This window comes from Cryptomeria japonica, chromosome 1, assembly GCF_030272615.1.
Source record: "Cryptomeria japonica chromosome 1, Sugi_1.0, whole genome shotgun sequence".
Classification (NCBI taxonomy): Eukaryota; Viridiplantae; Streptophyta; class Pinopsida; order Cupressales; family Cupressaceae; genus Cryptomeria; species Cryptomeria japonica.
The window spans coordinates 49,899,297-49,923,547 of record NC_081405.1 but is presented as its reverse complement, the minus strand read 5'-3'; the positions used below and the strand labels follow the sequence as shown (position 1 = coordinate 49,923,547).

The following is a 24,251-nucleotide window of genomic DNA, read 5'->3' as shown; positions in this document are numbered from 1 at the left end:
TTATGTCAACATACTCTGCACAAATGCTAACAGAAGGAACATCGGGTTTTTGTTTAACCTAACGAGACTGGAGGAGCATGGAGAGGACGATTGGTTTGGTTTGTATTTGAAATAGGAATGCCTTCTAGGGAAGGAATAGGGTGATGCCATGGACACTAATAGTTCTAAAGAGGTGACATCTGATAGTGCCTACATGGAGGACGAGTTGAAGGATTTCATGGACAAAGCAAGGGAGCCCATCCATTCTACTTGCAGTCGGGAGTGCCCTGTCCTTTACCGCTTTGCAATGGAGCAATAGACCCCGGGAGACGAATTAGGTGATGTAGAAACAGAGTTGGACGAATCTGAAGATGGGGATTAAGGGTTGTCAAGCTGAGTTTTTTGTTTATATATATGTTTTATCTAAGTTTATAGTTAGTGCTAGTAGTTTGTATATGTATTCTCATTTTGTATTTAGGGAATACTCATAAGACATAGATGGTATAGTCTAAGGGAGATTTTGTAGAAATATCATCTCTTGTAGGAAGATATGTAGGGAGATTTTGCACAAATATCATCTCTTGTAGGAAGATATGTAGGGAGATTTTGCACAAATATCATCTCCTGTAGGAAGGTATGTAGTTTTAGATATGGGATCTAGATATGCGAATGCTTAGATATTGAATAGTTGGGGTTTGGATATATTTGACATACAAAACAGTATTATGTAAGTTTGAATATTTTAATATAATGGGAGTTGGCCCTCTCTAGCTATTTACCTATGTAAGTATGATAAAAAGTTTAAAATTTAAATAAAAAATTAGATGTCAATTATCAAATTAGAAAATTTGTATTAAAATAATTTTAAGATAAATAAAATAGTTCCAATTTATATTTCTAGACATTTCTTTAAATAGATGTATTTAAGATGTCTATACTAGTTAAATTGTAGGGGAGAGGGACCAGTAGTCGTTAGGGCTAACTTCGTCAACATGTAGCCATCACATGGAATATCGTAAGACCTCCATTTTTTTTAGAAATGTAATATGGACACTCAACTATCTACAACTAAGGTTTGAAGGCATGACTCATCATGCAAGTTGTCAAAATAACACGTATAGTGCGAAGTGTCAAAAAATGACTTTTTAAAGATTCGACCAAAACTTAACCTAAAAATCCCTAGTTGTTGAATAAATAAATATCATTTGTAATTAATATAATATCGTATTTTTATGTAAAATATAACTTATATGAAACTTAAGTGGACCAAATACCTATTAGTAATCATAAATGTGTGTTATCTCTAACTTTTATATCCAACACCAAAGGACCAATAGTTGAACACAAAAACAACATATTATGATATAAAATAAAACTTATATGAACACAAAGGGACCAATTGTTGAACACTTAAATCTTTGGACAATCCCTCGCATTTCATGGAGAAAAACAAGGTATTTATTGTGTTCACCTTTTTTATTTGTGATAAGACAAATTACTAATATGAAATACTCCAATGCATATACATTGCTACCCCAATAGTTGTACACATAAGAATAATATTTTTACACTATTATAACAATTGTATTTCATATTAGTAATTTGTCTTATGACAAATATAAAAGGTGAACATAATAAATACCTTGTTTTTCTCAATGAAATGTGAGGGATTGTCCAAAGATTTAAGTGTTCAACAATTGGTCCCTTTTTGTTCATATAAGTTTTATTTTATATCATAATATGTTGTTTTTGTGTTCAACTATTCGTCCTTTGGTGTTGGATATAAAAGTTAGAGATAACACACATTTATGATTACTAATAGGTATTTGGTCCACTTAAGTTTCATATAATTTATATTTTACATAAAAATGTGATATTATATTAATTACAAATGATATTTTTTTATTGAACAACTAGGGATTTTTAGATTAAGTTTTGGTCAAATCTTTAAAAAGTCATTTTTTTGACACTTTGCACTAGATGTGTTATTTTGATGACTTGCATGATAAGTCACACCTTCAAACCTTAGTTGTAGATAGTTAAGTGTCCATATTACATTTCTGAAAAAAAGGGGAGGTCTTACGACATTCCATGTGATGGCTACATGTTGACGAAGTTAGCCCTAACAACTACTGGTCCCTCTCCCCTACTTGTTTAAGTGAGTATCTTATTTTATAAATGACACACTTATAGTGGATAGCTATGATATTTTATTTGAAACAAAAAATGATTTATTTCACTTGTTAATTAATGTATTTATGCATTTTTTATACAACATTTATAGGTTCTCTTATGTTCAAGTAATGGTTCATTTTGATCAACATTTGACAATTTTTTTATTAACATGCGGATTATTTATTTATATTATATAGTATAAATATGTGACGAGTGGATATTATATGCACAATTGTTATAACGACTATTTGACCCCATACAACTACTTATCATATTCATAAAAAACTTTTTTTTAGCTCTTTGCAATCGTTTGTATTGAAATTTTAAATTCTTTTTATTAGAAATTGCTTGAGCATCTTGTGTGCATGGCTTTATTTTTCTTTTGGACATATTTGTACATTGTTCTCTTTTATCCACTAAAAACAATATGTTGACTCAAATAGTCGAGATGTTTAATTTTCCTCGTATTAAACTTATCTAGGAAGAAAATGTAGGCAAGGGGATGCTTGCATGGCAAGTTTCGTGCAAATGAAAGGAAATGATTGAATAGTATGATTGTTTGTCTTTGGATGTACGTTGAATGGTAGGGTAATTGCAGGGCAAAGTGTCGTGAATTTTAGGTACAGTCAAGATTTGGGCGAACATAAAAACTTCCGAGAAATTCTTACAAATTCTTGTTGATCTCGAAAAGAAAAAAGCAGTTTTGACTTGGGTCATTATCACGAAAAGTCCTGTACAATTAAAAGTAATATCTCCTTCTGACTTTGGACAATTTCCCTTTTGTTTCATGGATAACATCATCCCTCCAATCAATGGAAAGGACCCTCTGCCGTCTGTAACTAAAAGTGAAATATAAAATATGATAATAGGAACCAGCTGGTAGAGCTTAGTCGTCCAAATAATTATTATGAATGTCACAAATCAATCAACGCTGATGGGTTTGAAAGCCCACCCTCTACCGACTCTACACCCCAAGGATATCCTCCTGCCATGATTCCAGACACGAAAATGGACATCTCCTCCGTCATCACATCCCATGCAAAATCGCACTTTGCAGCAATTTTCACCCCTTTCAAATCAAAGACCCGAGTCACAGGTGGGTGAACAGAACAGAATCTCTCCAATGTCAAACACCTCTACTTTTGGCCACAAAAACAGGGGCGTTACTCATACCAAATTGCTCAACGGCAAAGACGCGTTATAATAAATGCCTAAAATATGAAGCCCAGAAGAGCCTGAACCTCATATCCCAACCACTGCCAGCCAAATGGTTAGTGGGTCTCTGCCATTGAGAGGGAACCCGCTGGCATGGACAACTTAGACCACCTTTAATTGTAGTGGATGGGGAAGCACCGTCACGTTTAGTCTGCCTGAGGTGACCACTGGCCAGCAAGCCATGGATCGAATCTCCATACATGCTTTGGCGGCGCTTCCGACCGCCCACTTCCATTTTTTTCCTTACGCGGCGAAGCTTCTGGGAAAGAGGCGTGAGCCCATCGGTGGGCCCACGATCCCGTACTTGTGCGTTCTCACTCAATTGTTTAATTTTACCCCCGATTCGCGGGAGTTTCTATGCACCTCCGATCTGTAACATTTTGCCCTAACAAGTTAGACCGACTTGCTTCCCGACGTTTTCGCTTGTGCAATTTAGGGCAAGACCCCAAATGCTAATCCTCCTTGCCGTAATGCTGGGGTTGTCTTTTTTGGAAGTAATTTGAATCTACTGTCAATTTAATATAATAATCCGCGGCAAGGGGTTGACTATGGATTTTCTCAAACGTTTTGTAGCTTCCTCTCCACGCCATGCAAGTGGGGTTGAATTCTTCATAGAGAACATTTTGTTGAATTCCTCAGGATGGTGCGAGTGCATGGAAAGAAACATTCTTACCATCCTTCAGCTCTGTAGATTGACTGTATCCCTGATCCTTCACCATTGATTTTGAATTGTTACTGGGGTTAAAGAACAGATGATATCTGATAACTAACCATCTGGTCATAAAAGTGAACAATGTAGCTATTCTGTGGTAACATACAACTGAAGATGTCGTATACAAGGTAAACCACGTGGTGCATCTAGTCTTCGATGTGCTGTAGCCTGTCTCTGTCCCCACAATATTTTTAAAGATACAAGCCCTTTTATCTCTCGCATAAGTTGTTTGGCATTGTCATATAAATATCTACGGATATATTCTGCTGCCTACACATCGGCAGAAAGCGCATGTTCTGAATTTGGGTTTTGGGGATCTCTCAGTACAAGCAAAGGACTGCAAAAGTTAAGAAATCAGATAGATAATCGAGCACACTTATTGAGGTGAGAAGCGATCATGAACCGGTCACTGCATTGTTTTTATCACTTGGGTTGGGAGTCAAGATCGAGATAAATTATTTTGTTGCAGTAATGGGAGAAATAATGTGTCGACATATGTTTTAGTAGTGCACCATTTATTTGTTGCCAGATCAAAATAACAAGCAAATGGTTGTATTAGATAATATTTAACAAATTCTATTGAAGAACACACCATATATGGCGAACAATTGGTTGCATGGCCTTGCTGTCTTCACCTCCCTTTTAATGATTTTGCTAATGCCGGTTGTTTAAGATTTTATTTTTGTTTTTTATTTGAGTCTGGCATAAATAACTGGTGGTTGTTTTTGTTCTGTTCTGATTAGGAGAATTGTCTCTGTTATTAACCTGCATTGACCTCTCCCCCGTTTCTCCAATTTTAGCTTAATGTTGTCTGGCTTTCAATTTAATTTTGTAATGACACCCTTCATTTGGGATATATTTGGGTATTGTTGTTATTTTAACTCTTCAAATCCATTATTAATCTCTTTTACAGAATTTCATAAAATGGTATTCTGATGTGCGGAGAAGGATACCAACTAATGTTGTTCTCGCATAAATTCTCTTTCATATCTAAAATTTCCATTTCCCTTCTCATGATTCGAGGACTTCTGTGGGTATTTTTCTTATGTGACCATATCTGTGGCATTAAACATTAGAGGGGCGCAATAACGTATCCTTATTACAAGGTGTTTGATAGATGTCCGAGTTAGAAATTTTCAGTGCCCTCAAATAAGTAGGGGAAAAATTAGTGCTTGTGTGTGGCAAAGGCAGAATCCTTCAGCGTGATCCTGGTATTCACAGAGGAAACTGAGCATGAAATACAGCCAAATTTTGTTGGGTAGAAGTTGGAAGTCAATTTGCGAGACACAGAATTTCGTATCACCAATTCTTTTTCTAGAAATATGCACACCCTAGATACTCTTATATTTGCCGTATCCTTTAAGACTCAGGTATCGTTATATCGACCAGGATTTTTAGATTTTCTCATGCTAGTTAGCCACAGCTATTTCTAAGACAAGATAGCTGTGGACATCTGTTAATTGTAACTTAGTAAGTTGAAACGAATTCACAAGAAAAGGATATCGTCCACTCCAAGAAATTTTAAAAAGAATTATTGTTTTCACCTACATATGGCTTGAAATTGATTTAGTGTAATCTTCTGGTGGTAGGACTAGGGTGTACGCATTAGAACTGCCTGTTTTGGTAATGCCAATTAAGTTATAATAATATTTTTTTTATTTTCTTTTGATTCAGCAGGTAAAGAGGTTTTACTACATTCACTTTGACCAAGTCAGAAGACATAAGTCGTCACCATAAACATTTTCTCATTCCCACTGAACTGGAGGAAACTTCCTTGCAGTTGGATGGGTGTTCCACTTTTCTTACGCGAGGAAAGCCAAACATTGCTTGCAGGTGCAGGTGGAAAACATGTATCAGATACCTGCACAGAAAAACTTGCTGAACTAGCTGCATTGGGATCCATTAGTTTCAAAGCCAAACGTTTACGAAGAATGACAGCTAGATCCACTAGTTTTAATGGCAGGGATCTGGAAATAAATGCATCTGGGTCCATGAGTTTCAAGGGAAGAAAAAGAGAAACTGATCTCCGGCGGTCCAGTAGTTTCAAATGCAAAAACATAGAAACAGCTTCAGAGGATTGTATCAATTTTAAAGACGAAGAGTTACCAATTCCTACCCAAGGAACAATTAGTCCCAGAGCCAGTTATTCGGAATCAGCATCATCGAGTTCAATAAGTTCTAAGAAAATGAGTTTGGAGAGTTCCCCATTGGGATCAGATAGCTATAAAGAGGAAGCAGCTGCACTCAAATTGCAGAAAGTTTATAAAAGTTACCGCACAAGACGGAGTCTTGCAGATTGTGCTGTATACATCGAGGAACTCTGGTTCGTCTCGACTCGCACTCTCTATGTTTCAGAACTTCTGTTGCTAATAATGGTTTTTTTGAGTTAGATTGTTTCCTACTTTAGTTTTGATGAGAAACATACATCACTGTTGTGTCGTTGAAAATAAATGTATTCAATTTTTTGTGTTGGAAATGATGATCTTTAACAGTCTATCTAATTGAATAACTCTCTCATTGCTTTGAAATTTTAGGTGGCAAGCTATCGACTTTGCTATCGACTTTGTGACTCTCGAGCGGAATACTGTTTCATTTTTTGATATTGGGAAACCAGAGACAGCAGTTTCCCGATGGTCACGAGCAAGCATAAAGGCAGCAAAGGTACTGTTTTTGTCTTTCTGTTATTGCAAACTTTTGTTGATGTAGATTTTAATAAGAAAAGGTTTCAACTTTCAAGCTATTCCTTGACCATTAATTGAAACTTTCAATGTTTCCTCTTCATCTTGATGATGGAACGTGGAGTGTGATCCATAATGGTGATATGTCACAAACGTGGAGTGTGATCCATAATGGTGATATGTCACAAAATGTTGATGTAAAAAACTAATACACAGTTATATCCAGGAGCTCTCCCTCTCCTCACATTAAAGCTTACTATAGCAACCTTCTGCTTTTTAAAGTGAATGCCTTTGTAAAATGAACTTTTGATTCTCCCTGTACAGGTTGGAAAGGGTTTGTCTAAGGATGAAAAGGCTCGCAAACTAGCTTTACAGCACTGGCTTGAGGCTGTAAGTTTTCCCTTCCGCAAGAAACTTTATATGCTATACGGTGGTCTAGTTTTGGGTAGGGGCAAGAGAAGAACAGGGGAGCTATATTTAGTCTTTAAATCATTTTGCCCCTGTTCTTTTAGTTTGAAATTGATAGGAAGTCACGAATATTTAAGATTTGATTCGTCTATATATAAGATTAATAGAAATCTATGTTTACAATTTTTTCCACTCAAAGCTATTTAGAGGAATTATCATTCAGTGATTCACATGATCATTCCTTCCTATCTAATTTCTGATGATTGTTTTTCTTTCATGTAGATTGACCCACGACACCGTTATGGACACAATTTGCATTTCTATTATGACGCATGGTTTAAAAATGACACAGCACAACCCTTTTTCTATTGGTATGTATATTACACAGATGTATTCAATTTCCCCGTGGCTTAAAGAATTGTTGCAAGCTCATATTCTTATTAGAAGACATAATTTTTCTTAATCAACACTAAGCTGTTCTAAAAGCCAGGAAGTCATAAATCATACTTTTTTTCTTTATTTGATTATGATATGCTAACTCAAAAAAAGTGATGCAGGCTGGATGTTGGAGATGGTAGGGATCTCAATCTTGAACGTTGTTCAAGGGCGAAGTTGCAGCAACAATGCATAAAATATCTTGGCCCTGTAAGTCTTTTTGCTTTTCCCTCTGTTCTGGAATGTTTTCCGCTGGATAATTTAATATTTTTCCATCATATTAAGTCAATTCTGAAATGCATCCTTATTTTCCCTCTATGATCTCATTTGTTATTTTGTCTATGCAACATAAACTGTAAAGACAAGTTCATATAATTTACATATTACCAAGACATTACTCTATTCTGAATATCACTTGAAAAGAGGCATCCAAAGTTGATACATAATTCTGTTTATTATGTAAATCGACACACGATAGTCATATTTACAATTTTTTGTTAAGCTTAGCTTATGGAATTTCGGTTGGTCTTGCAGAAAGAGAGAGAGCATTATGAAGTTATAGTTGAAGACGGAAAATTTGTATACAAATATAGTGGTCATCTGGTTGACACATCAAAAGGATCTAAGGGATCAAAGTGGATATTTGTATTGAGCACATTAAGAAAGCTCTATGTTGGCCAGGTATTTCAACTTCAAGATCAACTAATCTAAAGATATGATCGTCTGTTAAAATTTATAGAAGTTACTCATGTTTGTCGTTGCTCATATGTGCCTTGTTTCTTGTGAGATTTAGAGGCAATGCTAATTTCTTATCACCACTTGTGTACTTATGTGTTCAGAAAAAGAAGGGCACATTTCAACATTCTAGCTTCTTAGCAGGAGGCGCAACATCTGCGGCTGGAAGATTGATTGTACATGAAGGCATCCTAAAGGTACTAGGATTTATCTTTGTTCTTTAACTTCTCTTGAATGTCATTTATAGATATTCCACTCATACAAGCATCTGTGTGAGACCAATACAAGCTCTTGTGAGCACTTGTTAGAGACTAATACAAGCTCCTTATTAGTACACACTAAATCATTTATAGAAGACCAAGAGCCACTACTTAGAAATCCACTTCATTTAGAAACCACATCTACATTAGAAGCCAACTACGAAGGATCAAGAGTCACCACTTAGAACCCTACATCAGATGTCCCTCAGGGTATTTGAATTTTGGTTTCCACAATGAAAACCCAATGCTTTAACCAGTTAAACTTAATCCCTTGGAAAGTTTTCTTTTGTATTGTAACAGTATTATCCATTTGAAAATAGCAGCCAATTCATAATTACTTGAAGAGGACCAATAAATGTCAGAATCCTGATAAAGGAACAAAGTTTCCATGAAAAATTGTGTATATGGTTTCGAATAGACCTTGAGAACCACACACTATCGTTTATTATTAGGATCAATGAAATTGAACATTGATTCAAAGTTCTGATAACTTCAAATTAGTCTGTTTTGGCCAAAACTATTTGGTGTGGGTTATCATACTACCAAGATGTACTATTTTCAACTTAGGGATAGGTGAATAAAAGCCTATGATCCGTGGTGAAAAAGGTTTTGTTCTTAGCTGTGTGTATCCAGTGGTAATTCGTATTGCGCACCACAACATGCCTGTTACTTTGGTTGAGTCTTAACAGGGACATCTATTGGCATAACAAAATTATTGTATTCTTGAAAATCTCCGAGTTCAGATGAATAAGATGAAATTTAATTTGTGGACGGTTCAATGCTAGAAATTAATGGAACCAACTCCATATGCCATAGGCTCCAAGATATAGAAACATTGCCATTAGCTTATAGAATCAAATGAGGGTATAGTACTGTGGTTGAAATCACTTGTCTTGAAAGTTATAAGAATCTAAAATTGTTGTTTCTTGATGTTTAAATGTGATATTGGGACCAATAAATGGCCATTGCAATTCTTTTCCTTGTATCTTATTCTTTCTTTTTCTGTTCTTTTTATCGTGATGATCAAAATAAGCTGTAATTTAACATTTTATTGCTCTGTCTGCAGTCAATTTGGCCTTATAGTGGGCATTATCTCCCAACTGAAGAAAACTTCAAAGAATTTATCAACTTTCTGGAGGAAAATAGCATAGACCACACCAATGTGCAGGTTCGTGTATATTTGATAAAATCACCTTTCAATAAGTACAATCAATCTATATTTTTTAAATTTCGCTCAATATTTCTCCTATCATTATATGTACATACACCGTATATTTAATGAGAAACAGAGCATGCTATACTCAATTTGGCTTTATAGCTGGGTGATTATAACCATGGCACTGGTCCTTTTTAATGAATTTTATAAAATATACACCTCTTTATACTCAATCTAGTATGTAACTTGGGCCAAAAACCCCACCAGTAGACTTACTTTTATGTCTACAGTCAGCGCTTCAGAAATAAGCCCATGAATTAACTAATATGATTTAGGAACTTTGCAAAGCATAAACTTGCAAGATTTTCTATCTTCCATGCGATCAGAGAACCAGCAACATGCCACTTTTTGTTAACTTATTCTTGTCAGCTGACATTTTGATTCATTCTAGTTCTCACTTGATCCAGTTTTGTTTTTGGCAGTGTTAGATGTACAAGATTTGTGTTTAATCAAATTTCTGTAAGCTAAACAGGATTTCTTTGTTCTTTTTTCAGAAGGATCCACCTAATGAAGATGAAATGTCTGTTGATGCTGAAGAGAACTTGATCACTGGTAGCGAACCCAACTCAGAAGCAGAAAGAGATGAGCAGCATTTGGTTGAAAAGTTCGGAAAACTTGATTCACAGAAGGAATTTAAATGCGCTTCTACTTTGGTGAAAGAATCAGAAGCTTTCTGGCCTTCCTTTAGAAGGATCGAAACAGACGAAATTTGCACTAGGTTTACACCTGATGGGTTTAAGGATTCAAACGACAAAATGTTTTCTAATGACTCTGATGAAAACATGCTTCTTCAAGAAGGGATTGTACTTGAGAAGAGAGATAGCAGTGCTCAAGAGGCACATAAAAGTGCAGGCTGCCAAGATAATCAAGAGGTGTGCTACAAAAGGAGTTTGTCAGATAAAAACCTTGTAGATACTAGAACAGAGGTGCCTCAGAAATCACTACTCCAAAGGCTTCACTCCAAAAAATCCTTACAATCTTATCAGCTCGGAAAACAACTCTCTCTCAAATGGTCAACTGGTGCAGGTCCACGAATAGGCTGTGTTGCAGACTACCCTTCAGAACTACGTGTCATGGCTCTGGAAAAAGTACATCTATCCCCAAGGTATAGGTCAACCAACAGTCCAAGGGAGTTTCTGGACTCTCCAAGGAAGTCCACATCCCCAAAAAATTCCTCGTAGGCTCAGCTTCCCTGACAATATTCTTTTATTTATAGCATTCTTTAAAGGACCAAATCCTAACCCTATTTTTTCATATTATTTTTCTTAATCCCCCAAAAATTTGTCATCAGAATTCCTTTGTATCTTCAGTGTAATTAAAAGCGATAAAACTAATCAAGGGGCACCAAATTTTCATGTAATTCATTTCCTCAATTGTTGTTTATGTTCAATAAGATTAACTTAAAAGTGAACAGCCACTTCTTCTGCCAATATTCCATTGAAGACTTTAAACGAAATGGGCATTTTGCTATGAGCAAGACTGCAACTAAGTGACTTATTGCACTATATCTGGCCCATAAAAAAACAATATTAATTGCTTGATACAGAATTCATGTCAAATGTACTGGAATTACAGGATAGAAGAACTACCTAGTGAAGAAATTCTGTGATGCTTTATGAGAGGGCATCCTACCTCCTATCCTTCCAGATGCATGGTTTTATTTAAAATGCCTTTTGCCTATTCGGCCTATCTGTGTTCCACACAGCTTCCACTGGCAATGGGGGCACCTTTGCCTTCCACAAGCGATCGGCCCCCATCCCTACTTCCTGAGAGAAGCAGCGGTTCTTCACAAAAACCCTAATAGAAAGATACTACATTTATTAATAAATAAATAACAGTGAAAAAATTGCTGCTGCTAAAATTTTTAAGCTGAATTTTTGCTTGCGTTCCTGATAATGGATCGCCCAGTATAATTTTAATTATTGATTCAAAAAATTACAAAACACTTTAGCGGGTAAAAGCTAAAACTAAAACAATTACAAAAATACTTTAGTGGGTAAAAGTTGAAATTAAAAAAATTATAATATCACATATTAAATCTTAAAACATTTGTCTAATAAAACAAAAGGAGAGAAGGGATGAAAACTGCTCTGCTATCTGGCGAAAATGCGAATTCATCACGCAGCGAACTTGTCAAGGTTTTCGGCGGGGGGGTGCAGACAGGTGTTTGCCACATGCCCGAGGAGCATCTCTGTCTTCAATCCGCCATGTTTGCCACATGCCCGAGGAGCATCTCTGTCTTCAATCCGCCATGTAAGAAAATCCCTGCTAGAAACATAACGTTGTCAAACGAAAGGAGGGATTCGGTTTTTAGAGAGGGCGATTTTGGGATAAATGATGAAATTAGGGCAAAAAATGCCGAAGCCCTGTCGCTACCCTCCGACGGAAATTGGCAAGTGTTTCGTTCGAAAAAAACTATGAAAAAGATGGGCAATCATAGAGATACATCTTTAAATATTGATAGGCTCAAACACACAGCCTCAAAGCAATCTCCGGCAACTGGGGCTAATTTGGTGCCGCTCGGGAAAGTTAGAATTTTTGAGCCGAAACCTAATATTAGGCAGAGGCGTATATGCAATATCCCGGCTTATCTGATGGAACCCCAATTCAGTTTATATAGCAAATGTGGGGTTTTTGTAAAATGGACTGGATCTGGTGAAGATACAAAAAGGATTGTCGATTGGTGGTTGGCCCTATATCCGGGACAGGTAAGTATTATTATCCTGGAAAATAATTTTCTTGCAATTTTGTGTGATAATCAAAATACAAGGAATGACATTATGCATGGTAAGGTTAAATTGTATAGAGGTTATGGTTTTTTTCGATGTGAATGGATGCCGAATTTTGACCCACATTCACAGAATTTAAACAAATATCCAAGATGGATTAATCTGGGCTCATTACCAATTGAATATTTGGATTTTAAAATTTTGGAATACTTAGGGGAACAGTTTGGGTCCTTTTTGGGCTGTGAAGGATTAGAAAGAATGGTTTTAAACAAGAACACCAAAATCTTAGTTGAATTTGACAGTAATTCTCGGGTCTTGGAACCCACCAAGCTAGTAACAAACAGGGGGGAGTGGAACATTCATCCCACCTTCTATGATGGGGTCATAAATGAAACTGATATATCGCTGAAATCAAGCCCGATATTGGTAAATAGTATCGATCAAAAGGAAAACCCTCTTTCAGATCAGAATGAAAAAATCACATTAAATTCTATCCATGAAAATGCTAACTGCCCTCCTGTGACTAACACAGATGTAAATAAACACAATAATCTCAATAATATTAATGATCTCGATAAGATAATAGATGAGGCAAATTCCATAAAAGAAGAAGCCTTAGTGGAGATGTCAAAAAGAATCTCCGATTCGGTGGATTCATTGAAATCTCCTTCTGAAACAAAATCAGTCGAAAACTTGGGGCAAGATAATGAGGCAGATCAAGAAGAAATGTCTTCTAGAATGGTTGCTGTTCTAGAGGTATTCAATAATAATGTAGTTGAAAATCTTTCCCCGGAAGAGGAAGATGAGAAGAGGTTTCTAATTCAGGAGCTTCTGGCCTCTATGGATGAGGAAGAAAATAATGAGAATAGGGTAGGAGATATTACCCCTCTCCCTGTCAATGACTACACAGCAGCTCAGTCCCAGCTGGGAGAGGATGACGGAGAAGGAGTGATAGTTCCCCAGCAAACCTTAGGAATAACAAACATATATGACGGGAAAAACTTTCCTGACTGCGCTAGAGAAGCTAAAAGTAGAGGCAGAAAATCTTTGAGTGAATTAAGGTTGCAGGATGGAAATGCAAAAGACCAAGGCAAATTAACTGCCTTCTTTGATGCTGGGAAGGGGAAGGGCCTTCCCACGGTCCAATGAAAATCTCTTCGTGGAATGTTAGGGGCATGAATGCCCCTAACAAACAGCGTCTAATTAGACGCAACATCATAAAATGGAAACATGACATCGTTCTCCTTCAAGAAACTAAATTAGCTCAGGTAGAAGCTGAGGCTTTTAAAAGGAAATTAGGTCTTCTTAGCTGTGAATTTGTGGAAGCCAGGGGTGCCTCTGGTGGATTAGGTATCATTTGGAATCCGTGTAGTATATTATTTTGCCCAATAGCAGGAAACAGAAACTGGCTATTGGGAAAGGTAATAAGCAAACTCAGCAAGCTCTCATTTACCCTAATAAACATCTATGGCCCGATTCCAGATGCTGGGAAATGCAAAGTTTGGTCGGAAATCTTGTTTATGATGGGGCTAGATCCCTCTTCCCCTGTTATTCTAGGAGGGGACTTCAACGCTATCCTAAATTTATCAGAAAAAAAGGGTGGTATTCGCAGGGAACCGCAGTCCTTAAAAGACTTTAGAGAGTGGGTAGCTCATAACAATCTGATTGATATAGAAACCAGTAATGGAGTGTATACCTGGTACAATAGAAGATCAGGCTTTACACAAATCGCTGAGAGATTAGATAGAGTTCTTTTTAGAGGGAATCTGAGCGATCTAGCGGTTAACCTCTCAGCTTCGTTACTCCCATCTTCAGGATCTGATCACTATCTTGTCATCCTCAATATTGAGGGAGAGGCTACACCGAGGTGCTGCCCCTTTAAGTTTGAAAAAATGTGGATGTAAAATCCTGATTTCTATGATCTCGTAGCCAGGTGGTGGTCTGAGGTTAATTTTCAGGGATCAAAAATGTTTTGCCTCGTAAATAAACTAAAACATCTTAAAAGCAAGTTACTGAAATGGAATAATGAAGTCTTCGGTAACATTTTTGAAACCAAAATTTCATTAGAAAAAGAAATCGCAGACCTAAATGAAAAAGTGTTTAGACTAGGAATGGATCAGGATTGCTTCCTCAAAGAAAAGGAGCTCCTCGGGAAATATGAGGAAACGTTAACAAAAGAAGAAATTTTTTGGAAACAGAAATCTAGAGAGAATTGGCTTCAAAATGGGGATAGGAATACTAAGTTCTTCCACAACAGTACAAAAAACAGGAGGAACACCAATAGTATTCACAAGATCATGAGTAATAATGGTATACTTCTGGAAGATCAAAAGGACATAACTATAGAAGCGGTGAACCATTTCAAAACCCTATTCAGTTCGGAATCTTCCCCTAAAGACGCCAATTTAACTTTGCTTAGGAATATTCCTAAGATCGTAACTAAAAACCAAAACAAAGCGCTTAGCAACAAATTTTCAGAATCAGAAGTAAAATTAGCATTGGGGCAACTTAACCCTGATAAAGCACCCGGCCCCGATGGTTTTCCAGCTTGCTTTTTTCAAAAATGCTGGCACATTATTGGTAAGGAGGTGGTGGAAGCATTGGAAGCTGTTAGAAACTCTGGAAGTATTTTAAGGGAGATCAACAATACTTTCATTACTTTGATTCCTAAGGAGGAATCAAGAAACTTTGATGACTTCCGACCTATTTCCTTATGTAACACAATCTACAAGCTTTTTACAAAAATTTTAGCGAATAGATTGAAGGGCATTCTCCCTTGCATAATTTCAGAGGAACAGACCGGATTCGTTCCAGGTAGATCTATCTTTGATGGCATTATTGTTGCTCAAGAAGTCATGCACTCGTTACAACAAAATCGTTCAGCTGCTATGATGATCAAATTAGACATCAAGAAGGCATATGATAAAGTCGATTGGAGATTTTTGTGTAAATGTTTAGAATCCTTTGGTTTTTCTAAACAATGGATCAATTTAATATTCGAATGCATCTCATCTCCCAGGGTGTCATTACTTATTAATGGTTCCCCTGCAGGCTTCTTCCAGATATCTAGAGGGATTAGACAAGGAGATCCTTTATCCCCCTTCTTATTTATCATAATGGCAGAGGGCCTTGGGAGAATCATTTCTTGTGCTCGTATGTATCAGATTATTAAAGGTATTAAAATCACTAATGGAATGGAGGCCATTACTCACCAGCAGTTTGCTGATGACACAATGCTGATGGGATGTGCGAATAGGACGGAAGCCATGACTTTCAAATGGATTCTTGACATTTATGCATTAGCTTCTGGTCAGGAAGTGAACAAGAATAAATCGGAAATCTTCTTCTTCAATACTTCGCAAAACATAGAGACAGATATTTGTAATATTTTTGGGTTTGATAGAGGGAAACTTCCTTGTAAATATTTAGGGACACCAATGGATAAGGGAAACAATATTATTTCATTATGGAGAGGTATCCTTGATAAGATGGATCTCAGGTTGAATTCTTGGAAGAACAAAAACCTCTCTTCGACTGGGAGGATTACATTACTTAAAGCTGTTTTGGCGGCTATTCTGATATATCAAATGTCCTGCCAGCAATTACCTAAAGGAGCTCGGCTAGAAATGGTAAAAAAGATGAGGAAGTTCTTTTGGAATATGGATTCAGACAAAAAGAAATTCGCATTAATTTCTTGGGATAAAATTAGCCAACCTATCAGTTTAGGGGGAGTTGGCATCAAAGATTTGGGGGTACAAATCATGGCTCTGGGGGCAAAGTTAGTCTGGAAAATGTACTCGGAACCAAATCTTAAATGGGTAAGGATCCTCAAAGCTAAATATCTTACTAACTCCAACCCTGATAGCATATTGAGGACGGAAATATTACCCAAGGGATCCAAAGTTTGGAATTTTATGATAGAATGTAGAAAGGTGATCAGGGATTATCTAACTTGGGATATTGCGGAAGGATCTGAGGCACTGTTCTGGGAAGACTCTTGGGGGGGCTATCCAGCCTTAGACAAAATAGGTATAAGCGAAGAAGGTATAGAACATTGCAAATCTATCAGGGGTAGGTTTGTTAAGGATTATATCAAGCTTATCTCCAATGATCCCGCTTTGGGTTGGGAATGGAAACCCCTTGATGAGATGAACTTGTCAAATGCAGACAAGGAGATCCTCTGGAATAATTTGAGGCATAGGCATTTATCATTACATAGTGGGAAAGACAGGATAATATGGGCGGGTAGCTCTTCAGGCATTTACAAAGCCAAAGAAGGATACTCACTTTTAAAACTCAGTCGAGCTGCAACCAATCCTAATATACCGATTAGCCTATGCTGGAATAACGTTGGTCTTCCCAAAGCTGGTATCTTCTCATGGGCAGCTTTCCAAAAAAGAATTCTTACCTCTGACTGGTTCTCAAAATTAGGATTCCTGGGACCATCGAGATGTCCTCTATGCGAATCAGAGGAAGAAAATGCGGATCACCTGCTTCTCAATTGCAGTTTCAGTCAGAGATGTTGGGATTGGCTTTGCTCAAGCCTTGGATGGCTGACGCCGAGACCTAGGGACATTTCAGAATGGCTGATTAGCTGGCAACCTCCTCACACAAAGGATATATATCACTTAGTGTGGTCAATTTCCCCGGCAATCCTCATATGGGAAATATGGAAGGAGAGAAACAGGCGGATCTTCAAAGAATCAAAATTGAGGGTAGAATCCCTTCTAAATAAGATCGAAGCAACACTTGTGGAAAAAATTAATAATAAACTTAGACATACACAGGAAAAGTCTATTAACTTAACCAGATGGGATGAGGTTCTTCGATCTAAATGGTTGGGTTTGATAATTCCCCCGTTTATTGGGAAGGGTGGGAAACAGGCTGAGTTAGATAGGAAGCTAACAAAATGGGCTCCCCCCCGAAAGGGCTGGGCTAAGCTAAACTTTGATGGCGCTTCCCGTGGGAACCCTGGTGTAGCAGGTATTGGGTGTGCTATTCATCAAGATAACGGAGATCTAATAGCTAGCATTAATAAGCCCATAGGTATGGCTTCAAATAACATGGCTGAGTTTTCAGCGTTGCGGGAGGGACTGATTATAGCTAAATCACTCAAGATTAAATATCTGGAAATTGAAGGTGATTCGACATTAACTATAAATGCAGTTAGGACTAGGGAAGTGTCTAACTAGAGATTGAAAGCGGAATTAAAAAGAATTCTGGATTTGATCAAATACTTTGAGGAAACTTCGGTTAAACATATTTATAGGGAAGGTAATTCTATAGCAGACAAGTTAGCAAATTTAGGGGCAGATGGTAATTCGTCTGTCTTTAGGAAGGATACTCCCTCGGATTAATACTTTGGCGTTGGCCATGTCAACAACTCATATCACTCCTCTCCAAGTCCTCTCCTTGGCCCTCATGTATAAATTCTAGGATATGCGGTCACCGTTTCCTTATAACAACATTTTGGTATACTAAGTTTCAGATTAATATATATATATATATACAGATATATATATATATATATATATATATGCTCACATATATATATATATATATGTATATATTTGTAGTTAATCCCATATGGACTGATTCATGTTATATGGTGTACTCATATAAATACAAATATATACATACATATATATTCATATATATAGATATATGTATATATATACAATCATATATATATACATATATATATATACTCATATATATATATATATGTGTGTGTGTGTGTATGTGTGTGGGTGTAAATAGAAACACACACACACACACACACACACACACACACACACACACACACACACACACACACACACACACACATATATATATATACAGATACTATATATATATGAGTATGTGTATATGTGTACAAAAAGGTATTCATTGATATCCTTATTCGAACCTTCATATATGCTTGTATTAATCTCTCCTCACCTGACCCTGTGTGTGGGTGAAAGGGGTGTTTCTGGAGTGTTGAAAGGAGATTGGTAGATGTCGGGTATTCCTGTTCTGGCTCATGCAGGTCTCCCCTCCAATGCAAGCTATCTGTGTTTAGACTGTCCTGGGCAGCGAGGGTATTGACTTCAATATGGCATATATGATGTCTTCTATTGACAATTAGAGTCTGCCAGGCTATGTGTATTCATGCTAAGGTTACTGGCTTTTTGCATTCTGATATTCTTGATTCATTGCATCGGATAGTGATTGATTTTAGCCCTATGTTAAATAGGGGACAGATAGCACTAGTCTCTGTTGCGATGATTGTGGTACAGCAGTGGATTCTATAGAGTATCATAGTATTGGACTTATCTTGGTTTTTAGATACCCCTTCTCTATCGGGTGGGGTTCATTCGGGTTATTACAATCTACTGAGAAATGGATGGAATGTTTTTTTTTGTAGTGGTTTTGTGGAGGGAAGTAGAGGTCAGTCCAGGCTTAAGCATTGATTCAGATTTGTAGAAGGTTCTATTGGATTAGACTCTGTACAGGTCCTTTGCTCTTTTGTTGTTTCACTCCTATCTCCAGGCATATATATTTCTGTGTGCATTTGTATATATTCATGATCCTGGCAGACTCTATGATAATCTCGCATATTGACATTTAAATGTACATACATATGCATATGAATTTATTTATGTTATGGAGTATCAGATGTCTGCTGTGTTAAAAGTAATTAAGGAACTGTTAGAAATTGATCCTTTCCATTAGTGTAGGTAGAATTGTAGCCTGGATAATCTCTTAAATTGAAACCTAAAAGGTTAAGATGGTTTCAAGCTAAGGGATATCCAGGCTACAATCCTCTTACATAAAATAGAAAAGATGTTATTATTCATTGAATGATTGTTACAAATTATCTTGTTTACTATGCTACTAACAGTCTGGCAAAGTGAGTTGCAATAAGGTTTTGCAGATTCGGGATACAGGACATAAGTTAAAGCTCGAAGTATTAGTGGATTCGCCATATTTGTGAAGATGGATCCAACCAGAAAGTGTTGCAAGATTTTATGTACAAAAAGAAACTAAAATGTCTTAATAAGACAGCCACCATCCTCAGATGAGGAATTGTAAAAATTTACAGTTGTTTTTGTTATCTGATCCCATAAGGGATCTGGGCTAGACCGGAGGTTTTCTTATCTCCATTCTTTCCTACCGGTGCCCACACTGAATGGAGATGTAATAATTTTATAAAAGAAATAAAATTTGGCTTCGACCTTTTATCGATCAAAAAAAAAAAAGTTGAAATTAAAAAATTGTTTTCGTTGTTCATAAATGAAATAATATATAACAATTATGTACTTGTTTAAATATTTATTAGTATAAGTATATTATTATTAGTTAATTATATTAGATTATTTTTAATAAATTATATTATATTATATTAAATTATGTATTTATTAACATATTAATATACTAAAATAATTACTACTATATAATTTAAAAAATTATATTTATTATTATTTTAACAGTGAATTTAGGGGATGACCCACAACGCAGTGGTTAGTTGTGAGCCTCTTACATGGGAGGTCTTGGGTTCAAGTCTACTTGACTAGTTGTTATAAATTTCTATATGTTGTAGTTATTTGATTTAATTAATTATATTTTAAAGAATAAAAAAATAGAAAAAAATCTAAAATAAATATATATTTATTAAGGGTGCGTGAGTAGCCAAGGCTTAGTGTTAAGCTAATGATCTCGGTGCTACTCATCAACTCTGGTTTGATTCTCACCAGGATTACCACAAACCCTTTTTCACATTTTGGTGATAGAAGTTGTGATGTTGATTCGCAACGCTCTGCAAGCTAGGGTTCTTGTGGGAGGGCATTCCTATGCCGGAAATCCTCCTAGCTGAAGGGTTGCCAATTGGGCATCTGTGGTGAAGGGAGGCAGTGGCAGATTTAGGACTGATGTAGCGCCTAATCATTTTCAGAATGATGGATTTGGGGTTGTTAGAAATTGGAAGGGCATTGAAGCAAATGTCTATGGTGTTGTCCAGTGTGGATTGGGAGGTCGATCCTATTCTCAGCCTCTAACAAAGTGCAAAAGGTCGGCAAGGGTGAGGAAAGGGGGCGTTTTGGAACAAAGTGATCATCACATGATGCATTGTGGTGAATCGTTGCCACATGGTATGGAAAATTTGGATCCCTGTGCTTCAGCTTTGGTCGCAATGGCCAAGCCGGTTTTGGTCACATTGACAAGGGAAATAGAGAAGGAGGTTGAACACAATGAAAGGTTTTTTTTCGATCTAGGGCTTATTGGCCAATTTAGAGGACTCTAGCCAAGTCTTGGTGATCTCCATAAATGGATTTCAATACATTGGGAACCCATTGTGGATGATTGTGTGCATATTTATCCCCATGCCCGGGTTCTTTGTTGTAGTTTTCCAAAATGAGGCGGATAGAAACAAAGTCTTGGGATGTTGTCAATGGTGTTGGAAGGACAGTCATCCATTGATGCTGAAACCTTGGCATCCGATTTTTAATCCTCATTTAGAGACTTTTGATTGCACCCCTCTTTAGATTGAGCTTCCAAATCTTCCAATGCAGTTTTGGTTTGACTCTTGTTTTGAAGTTATTGGGAACTCCTTAGGTAAGTTTTTAATGACTAGTGAAGGCTCTCTTAATTTTATGCATACTACTTTTGCATGTTTATTGGTTGAAATGAACTCTTCCAAGGATCTCCCTTCGAAGATTTCTATCTCGACTTCAAAAGGTAGTTGGCCACAACATGTAGACTACGAAGGGATTCCTTTTAGGTGCAGAAGGTGTTTTAAGACTGGTCATAATGCTAATTCATGTGATAGGCATAGGGTAAAGAGACTAGCTTCATGATGGAAAAAGTTCACCCCCAAATTTTACACGGTGGATAAGGAGGTGAACCTGATTTCCCCCCAGGTTCCTCAGGTTTTGAGTGGTGTGCATACAAGTGGCAAGGGTAAGGTGCCAGAGACTAAGAGTGACTCTGGTACATCAAAGCAAGGAAAAATAGGAGGTTCAGGAGGTGTGGTGAGATAGTGTTAATGCAATTAGATGTGTGGATCAAGCAGGAAGTGAGCAAATGCAAGAGTTGAAGGCTAAATCTAGTTCAAAGATGGGGTGTGTCACAAGTGTTACTGGTGCAAACCATATCAGTCCAGAAAGCTCAGAGGAAGGGGGGAAAGAGGCTTTGGGAGCTTCCAATTTAAAGTTACTGGAAAATGCAACAGAAGAAGGGTGGATTGAGGTTAAAAGGAAGAGGGATAAGAGAGCCAAGGATGATAGTATTAGGTCGATCCTTCACTCTCAAGAGTTGGAGAAAATTAATCAACATTGTACACAATGATCTGTTAATGGGTTAGTTGTGACTATGGGGAGGTGGCTCCCTGATTGTAGCTCCACCTGGTTTGGGCCAAGTCAAAACCTGATTTCTTAATCAACAACTAGTACCGACCAAAAATAAATAAAAATTATTAAATATAAAGATATATTAGAAAATCTAACTTATTTTAGTATTACAATTAAGGATTTTAAACTTTAAACCATTAATTCTAAATTATATTTAATGTTTTAATTTTAAATTGACTAATTTTTAACATTGTCCTTTTTTTAACTTTTAATTTCTTAAGTTAGTGTAATTTTTAGAGTTGTCATGTATTGGCTAATAATTATTTATTTAATTATTAGTCTATTATACTCTACGCTTAAGCTAAACTTAGACATTTAATAATATTGTAGTACACATTATCCCTTTAGGGTTTTTTAGGGTTGTACACCTTTAGGGTTGCTAATCTCCTTTTATAAGGATTGTATTGTACTTTTTATTCCATTCCCTCTCTAAATAATAATCTTTTTCTTCAGAGCCATTATTGCTTTTTTGCCTCCATTCTTCAAGTTGTATTTCTCAACTTCTTCATGGTATGAGAGCCTACATCTGTTGCTATTTGTTCCTGATTTTTCAAAAGATATTTTGGAGGCTAGGGTTTTAAGATTTTTTAGATTTTTTATTTGCGTCTAGGGTGCTTCTTTGTTTCTAGGCATTTTGGGCTCAAACGGACCTCACGTTGAGCTCAGAACACCCAAAAACCCCCATTTTCATATAAAATTTGTCCAATTTGGACAACTTGGCTCTAGCAAAAATTTTTTTGGTTTATGCCCTTATTGAGCATGAATTTCGAGAAAACAAATTAGCAGTTTAACAACATACCCAGGCCGAATGTTTTAAAAAAGGGGGGTTTCATTTTTATTTTATTTTTTAAATGGTCAATTTGAGGGGGGTCGCCAACCTCTGTAGGTCCGTACGGACCTAACGCTTGAAGGGGGGTCGTCGGCCTCAACAGGTCCATACAGCTTGTAGCAGGTATGTATGACTTGCAACAGGCCATGGACCCTGCCCCTCCATCGCTTGTCGTCCTTGTTTTCTGGCTATGAGCAAATCATGTCTTTCATGTCGCCTCCCAGCCACCGCCATCCGCCACTGTTGGCCGCCCTCCGCCCATCGTTGTCACCCTCCCAATCGCCGCCACCACCCTATCGCCCTTCAGACAACAGCTGCCTCCCGATCGCTTCCCACCGTCGCTTCCTACCTGCCACATCCCGACCACCTCCGTCCGACCGCCTCTTGGGAGCCTTCTAGCCTCACCGACATTTTCTGGCACCTGACGTTATTTTCCAGTAGGTGGTATTTTTTTCAACGACCAAATTATTTTTCTGGCAATTTTTTCAAGCGATAGACCTTTTTTTTCGGCAACAGGGAATATTTTGGTGACATCAGCGGTACGAACAACATATTGGCCCATGTGACCCTCTTTGTGCCTTAAAAGAGGGGTTTTTGGTTTTGGCCATAACTTGGGCATATGATATCGTTTTTTGGCAAAAAAGATATCGTCAGAAAGCTAGTTTCGTCTACTTTCCATATTTGTGTGTTTCATCACTTGATTTTTCTGCTGGTACACTCTATAGCGATTTAAAGTCAGCAGTGTTGTTTTCAGTCCCAAGTTCATAACTTTTCACCAGTTTCTTCATTTTTTGCGATTCTAGCAGCATTGGGACGGTGTTTCAAAGCTCTTCACAACCATCCATGCACTTTTTTTAGATTTTACTCCAGTTACATTTTATTCAGTTTTTTGTGTTTTCACACTCTGGTGAATTACTTGGGCATATGAGATTGTGGAAGCTTCTCGTTTGCGAGGGATGAATTTTTTTTGGCTGTTCTTCATGTATTTCCAGCCTTTTGTCTTCTTTGAGCATTGCATACATCATTTGGAAGGATTTTCTTTTTTGGAAATACACTGAGATAAAGTGCCACTATGCCTTGCATGCTTGGGATCTTGCACATCTTGTGCCTTCTTGTACTCGCACTCCATTATAAAGTGTCATGGGGGACTTGATGTTTTCCTTTGTTTGTCATCTACCTTTGTCATGTGAGTGTTCCTTCCATGACATTAGCCTCATGATGTCTGTCAAGTGAGTGTTCCTTCCACGATACTAGCCTTTATATGTGTTTGTACTTTTTGTTGCACTCTTGATGTTCCTAGTTCTTCGTCATGCAATTTTTCTTGGCATTCAGTTTCAGTGTACCTGTCACCTCTCCCTTGTCAGCATTATGGGGGGGGGGTGTTCTCCTATTGGTTGTTGGTTCTAATGCTTCCTTGGTTCGTTGGAGTGAGCTATGTATCCAGTATTTTTTCTTATATACTAGGCGGATGCAATAGCTGATTACCTATGC

At 37.1% G+C, this 24,251-nt stretch overlaps 1 protein-coding gene across 2 annotated transcripts; it reads left to right on the top strand.

Moving 5' to 3' along the window:
* Positions 1 to 3,051: 3,051 nt before the first annotated feature.
* Positions 3,052 to 11,214, top strand: LOC131060254 (IQ domain-containing protein IQM5). 2 transcript variants are annotated; one of them, XM_057993429.2, is made up of 10 exons: positions 3,052 to 4,465; positions 5,759 to 6,404; positions 6,616 to 6,742; positions 7,084 to 7,149; positions 7,450 to 7,538; positions 7,725 to 7,812; positions 8,137 to 8,283; positions 8,442 to 8,534; positions 9,664 to 9,765; positions 10,308 to 11,214. In XM_057993429.2, the coding sequence occupies exons 2-10, from the start codon at positions 5,866 to 5,868 to the stop codon at positions 10,992 to 10,994; spliced, it is 1,938 nt and encodes a 645-aa protein (XP_057849412.1). In that variant the 5' UTR covers positions 3,052 to 4,465; positions 5,759 to 5,865; the 3' UTR covers positions 10,995 to 11,214. The 2 variants fall into 2 exon arrangements, with proteins under 2 accessions (XP_057849412.1, XP_057849411.1); XM_057993428.2 differs by having other exon boundaries at positions 5,756 to 6,404.
* Positions 11,215 to 24,251: the final 13,037 nt, after the last annotated feature.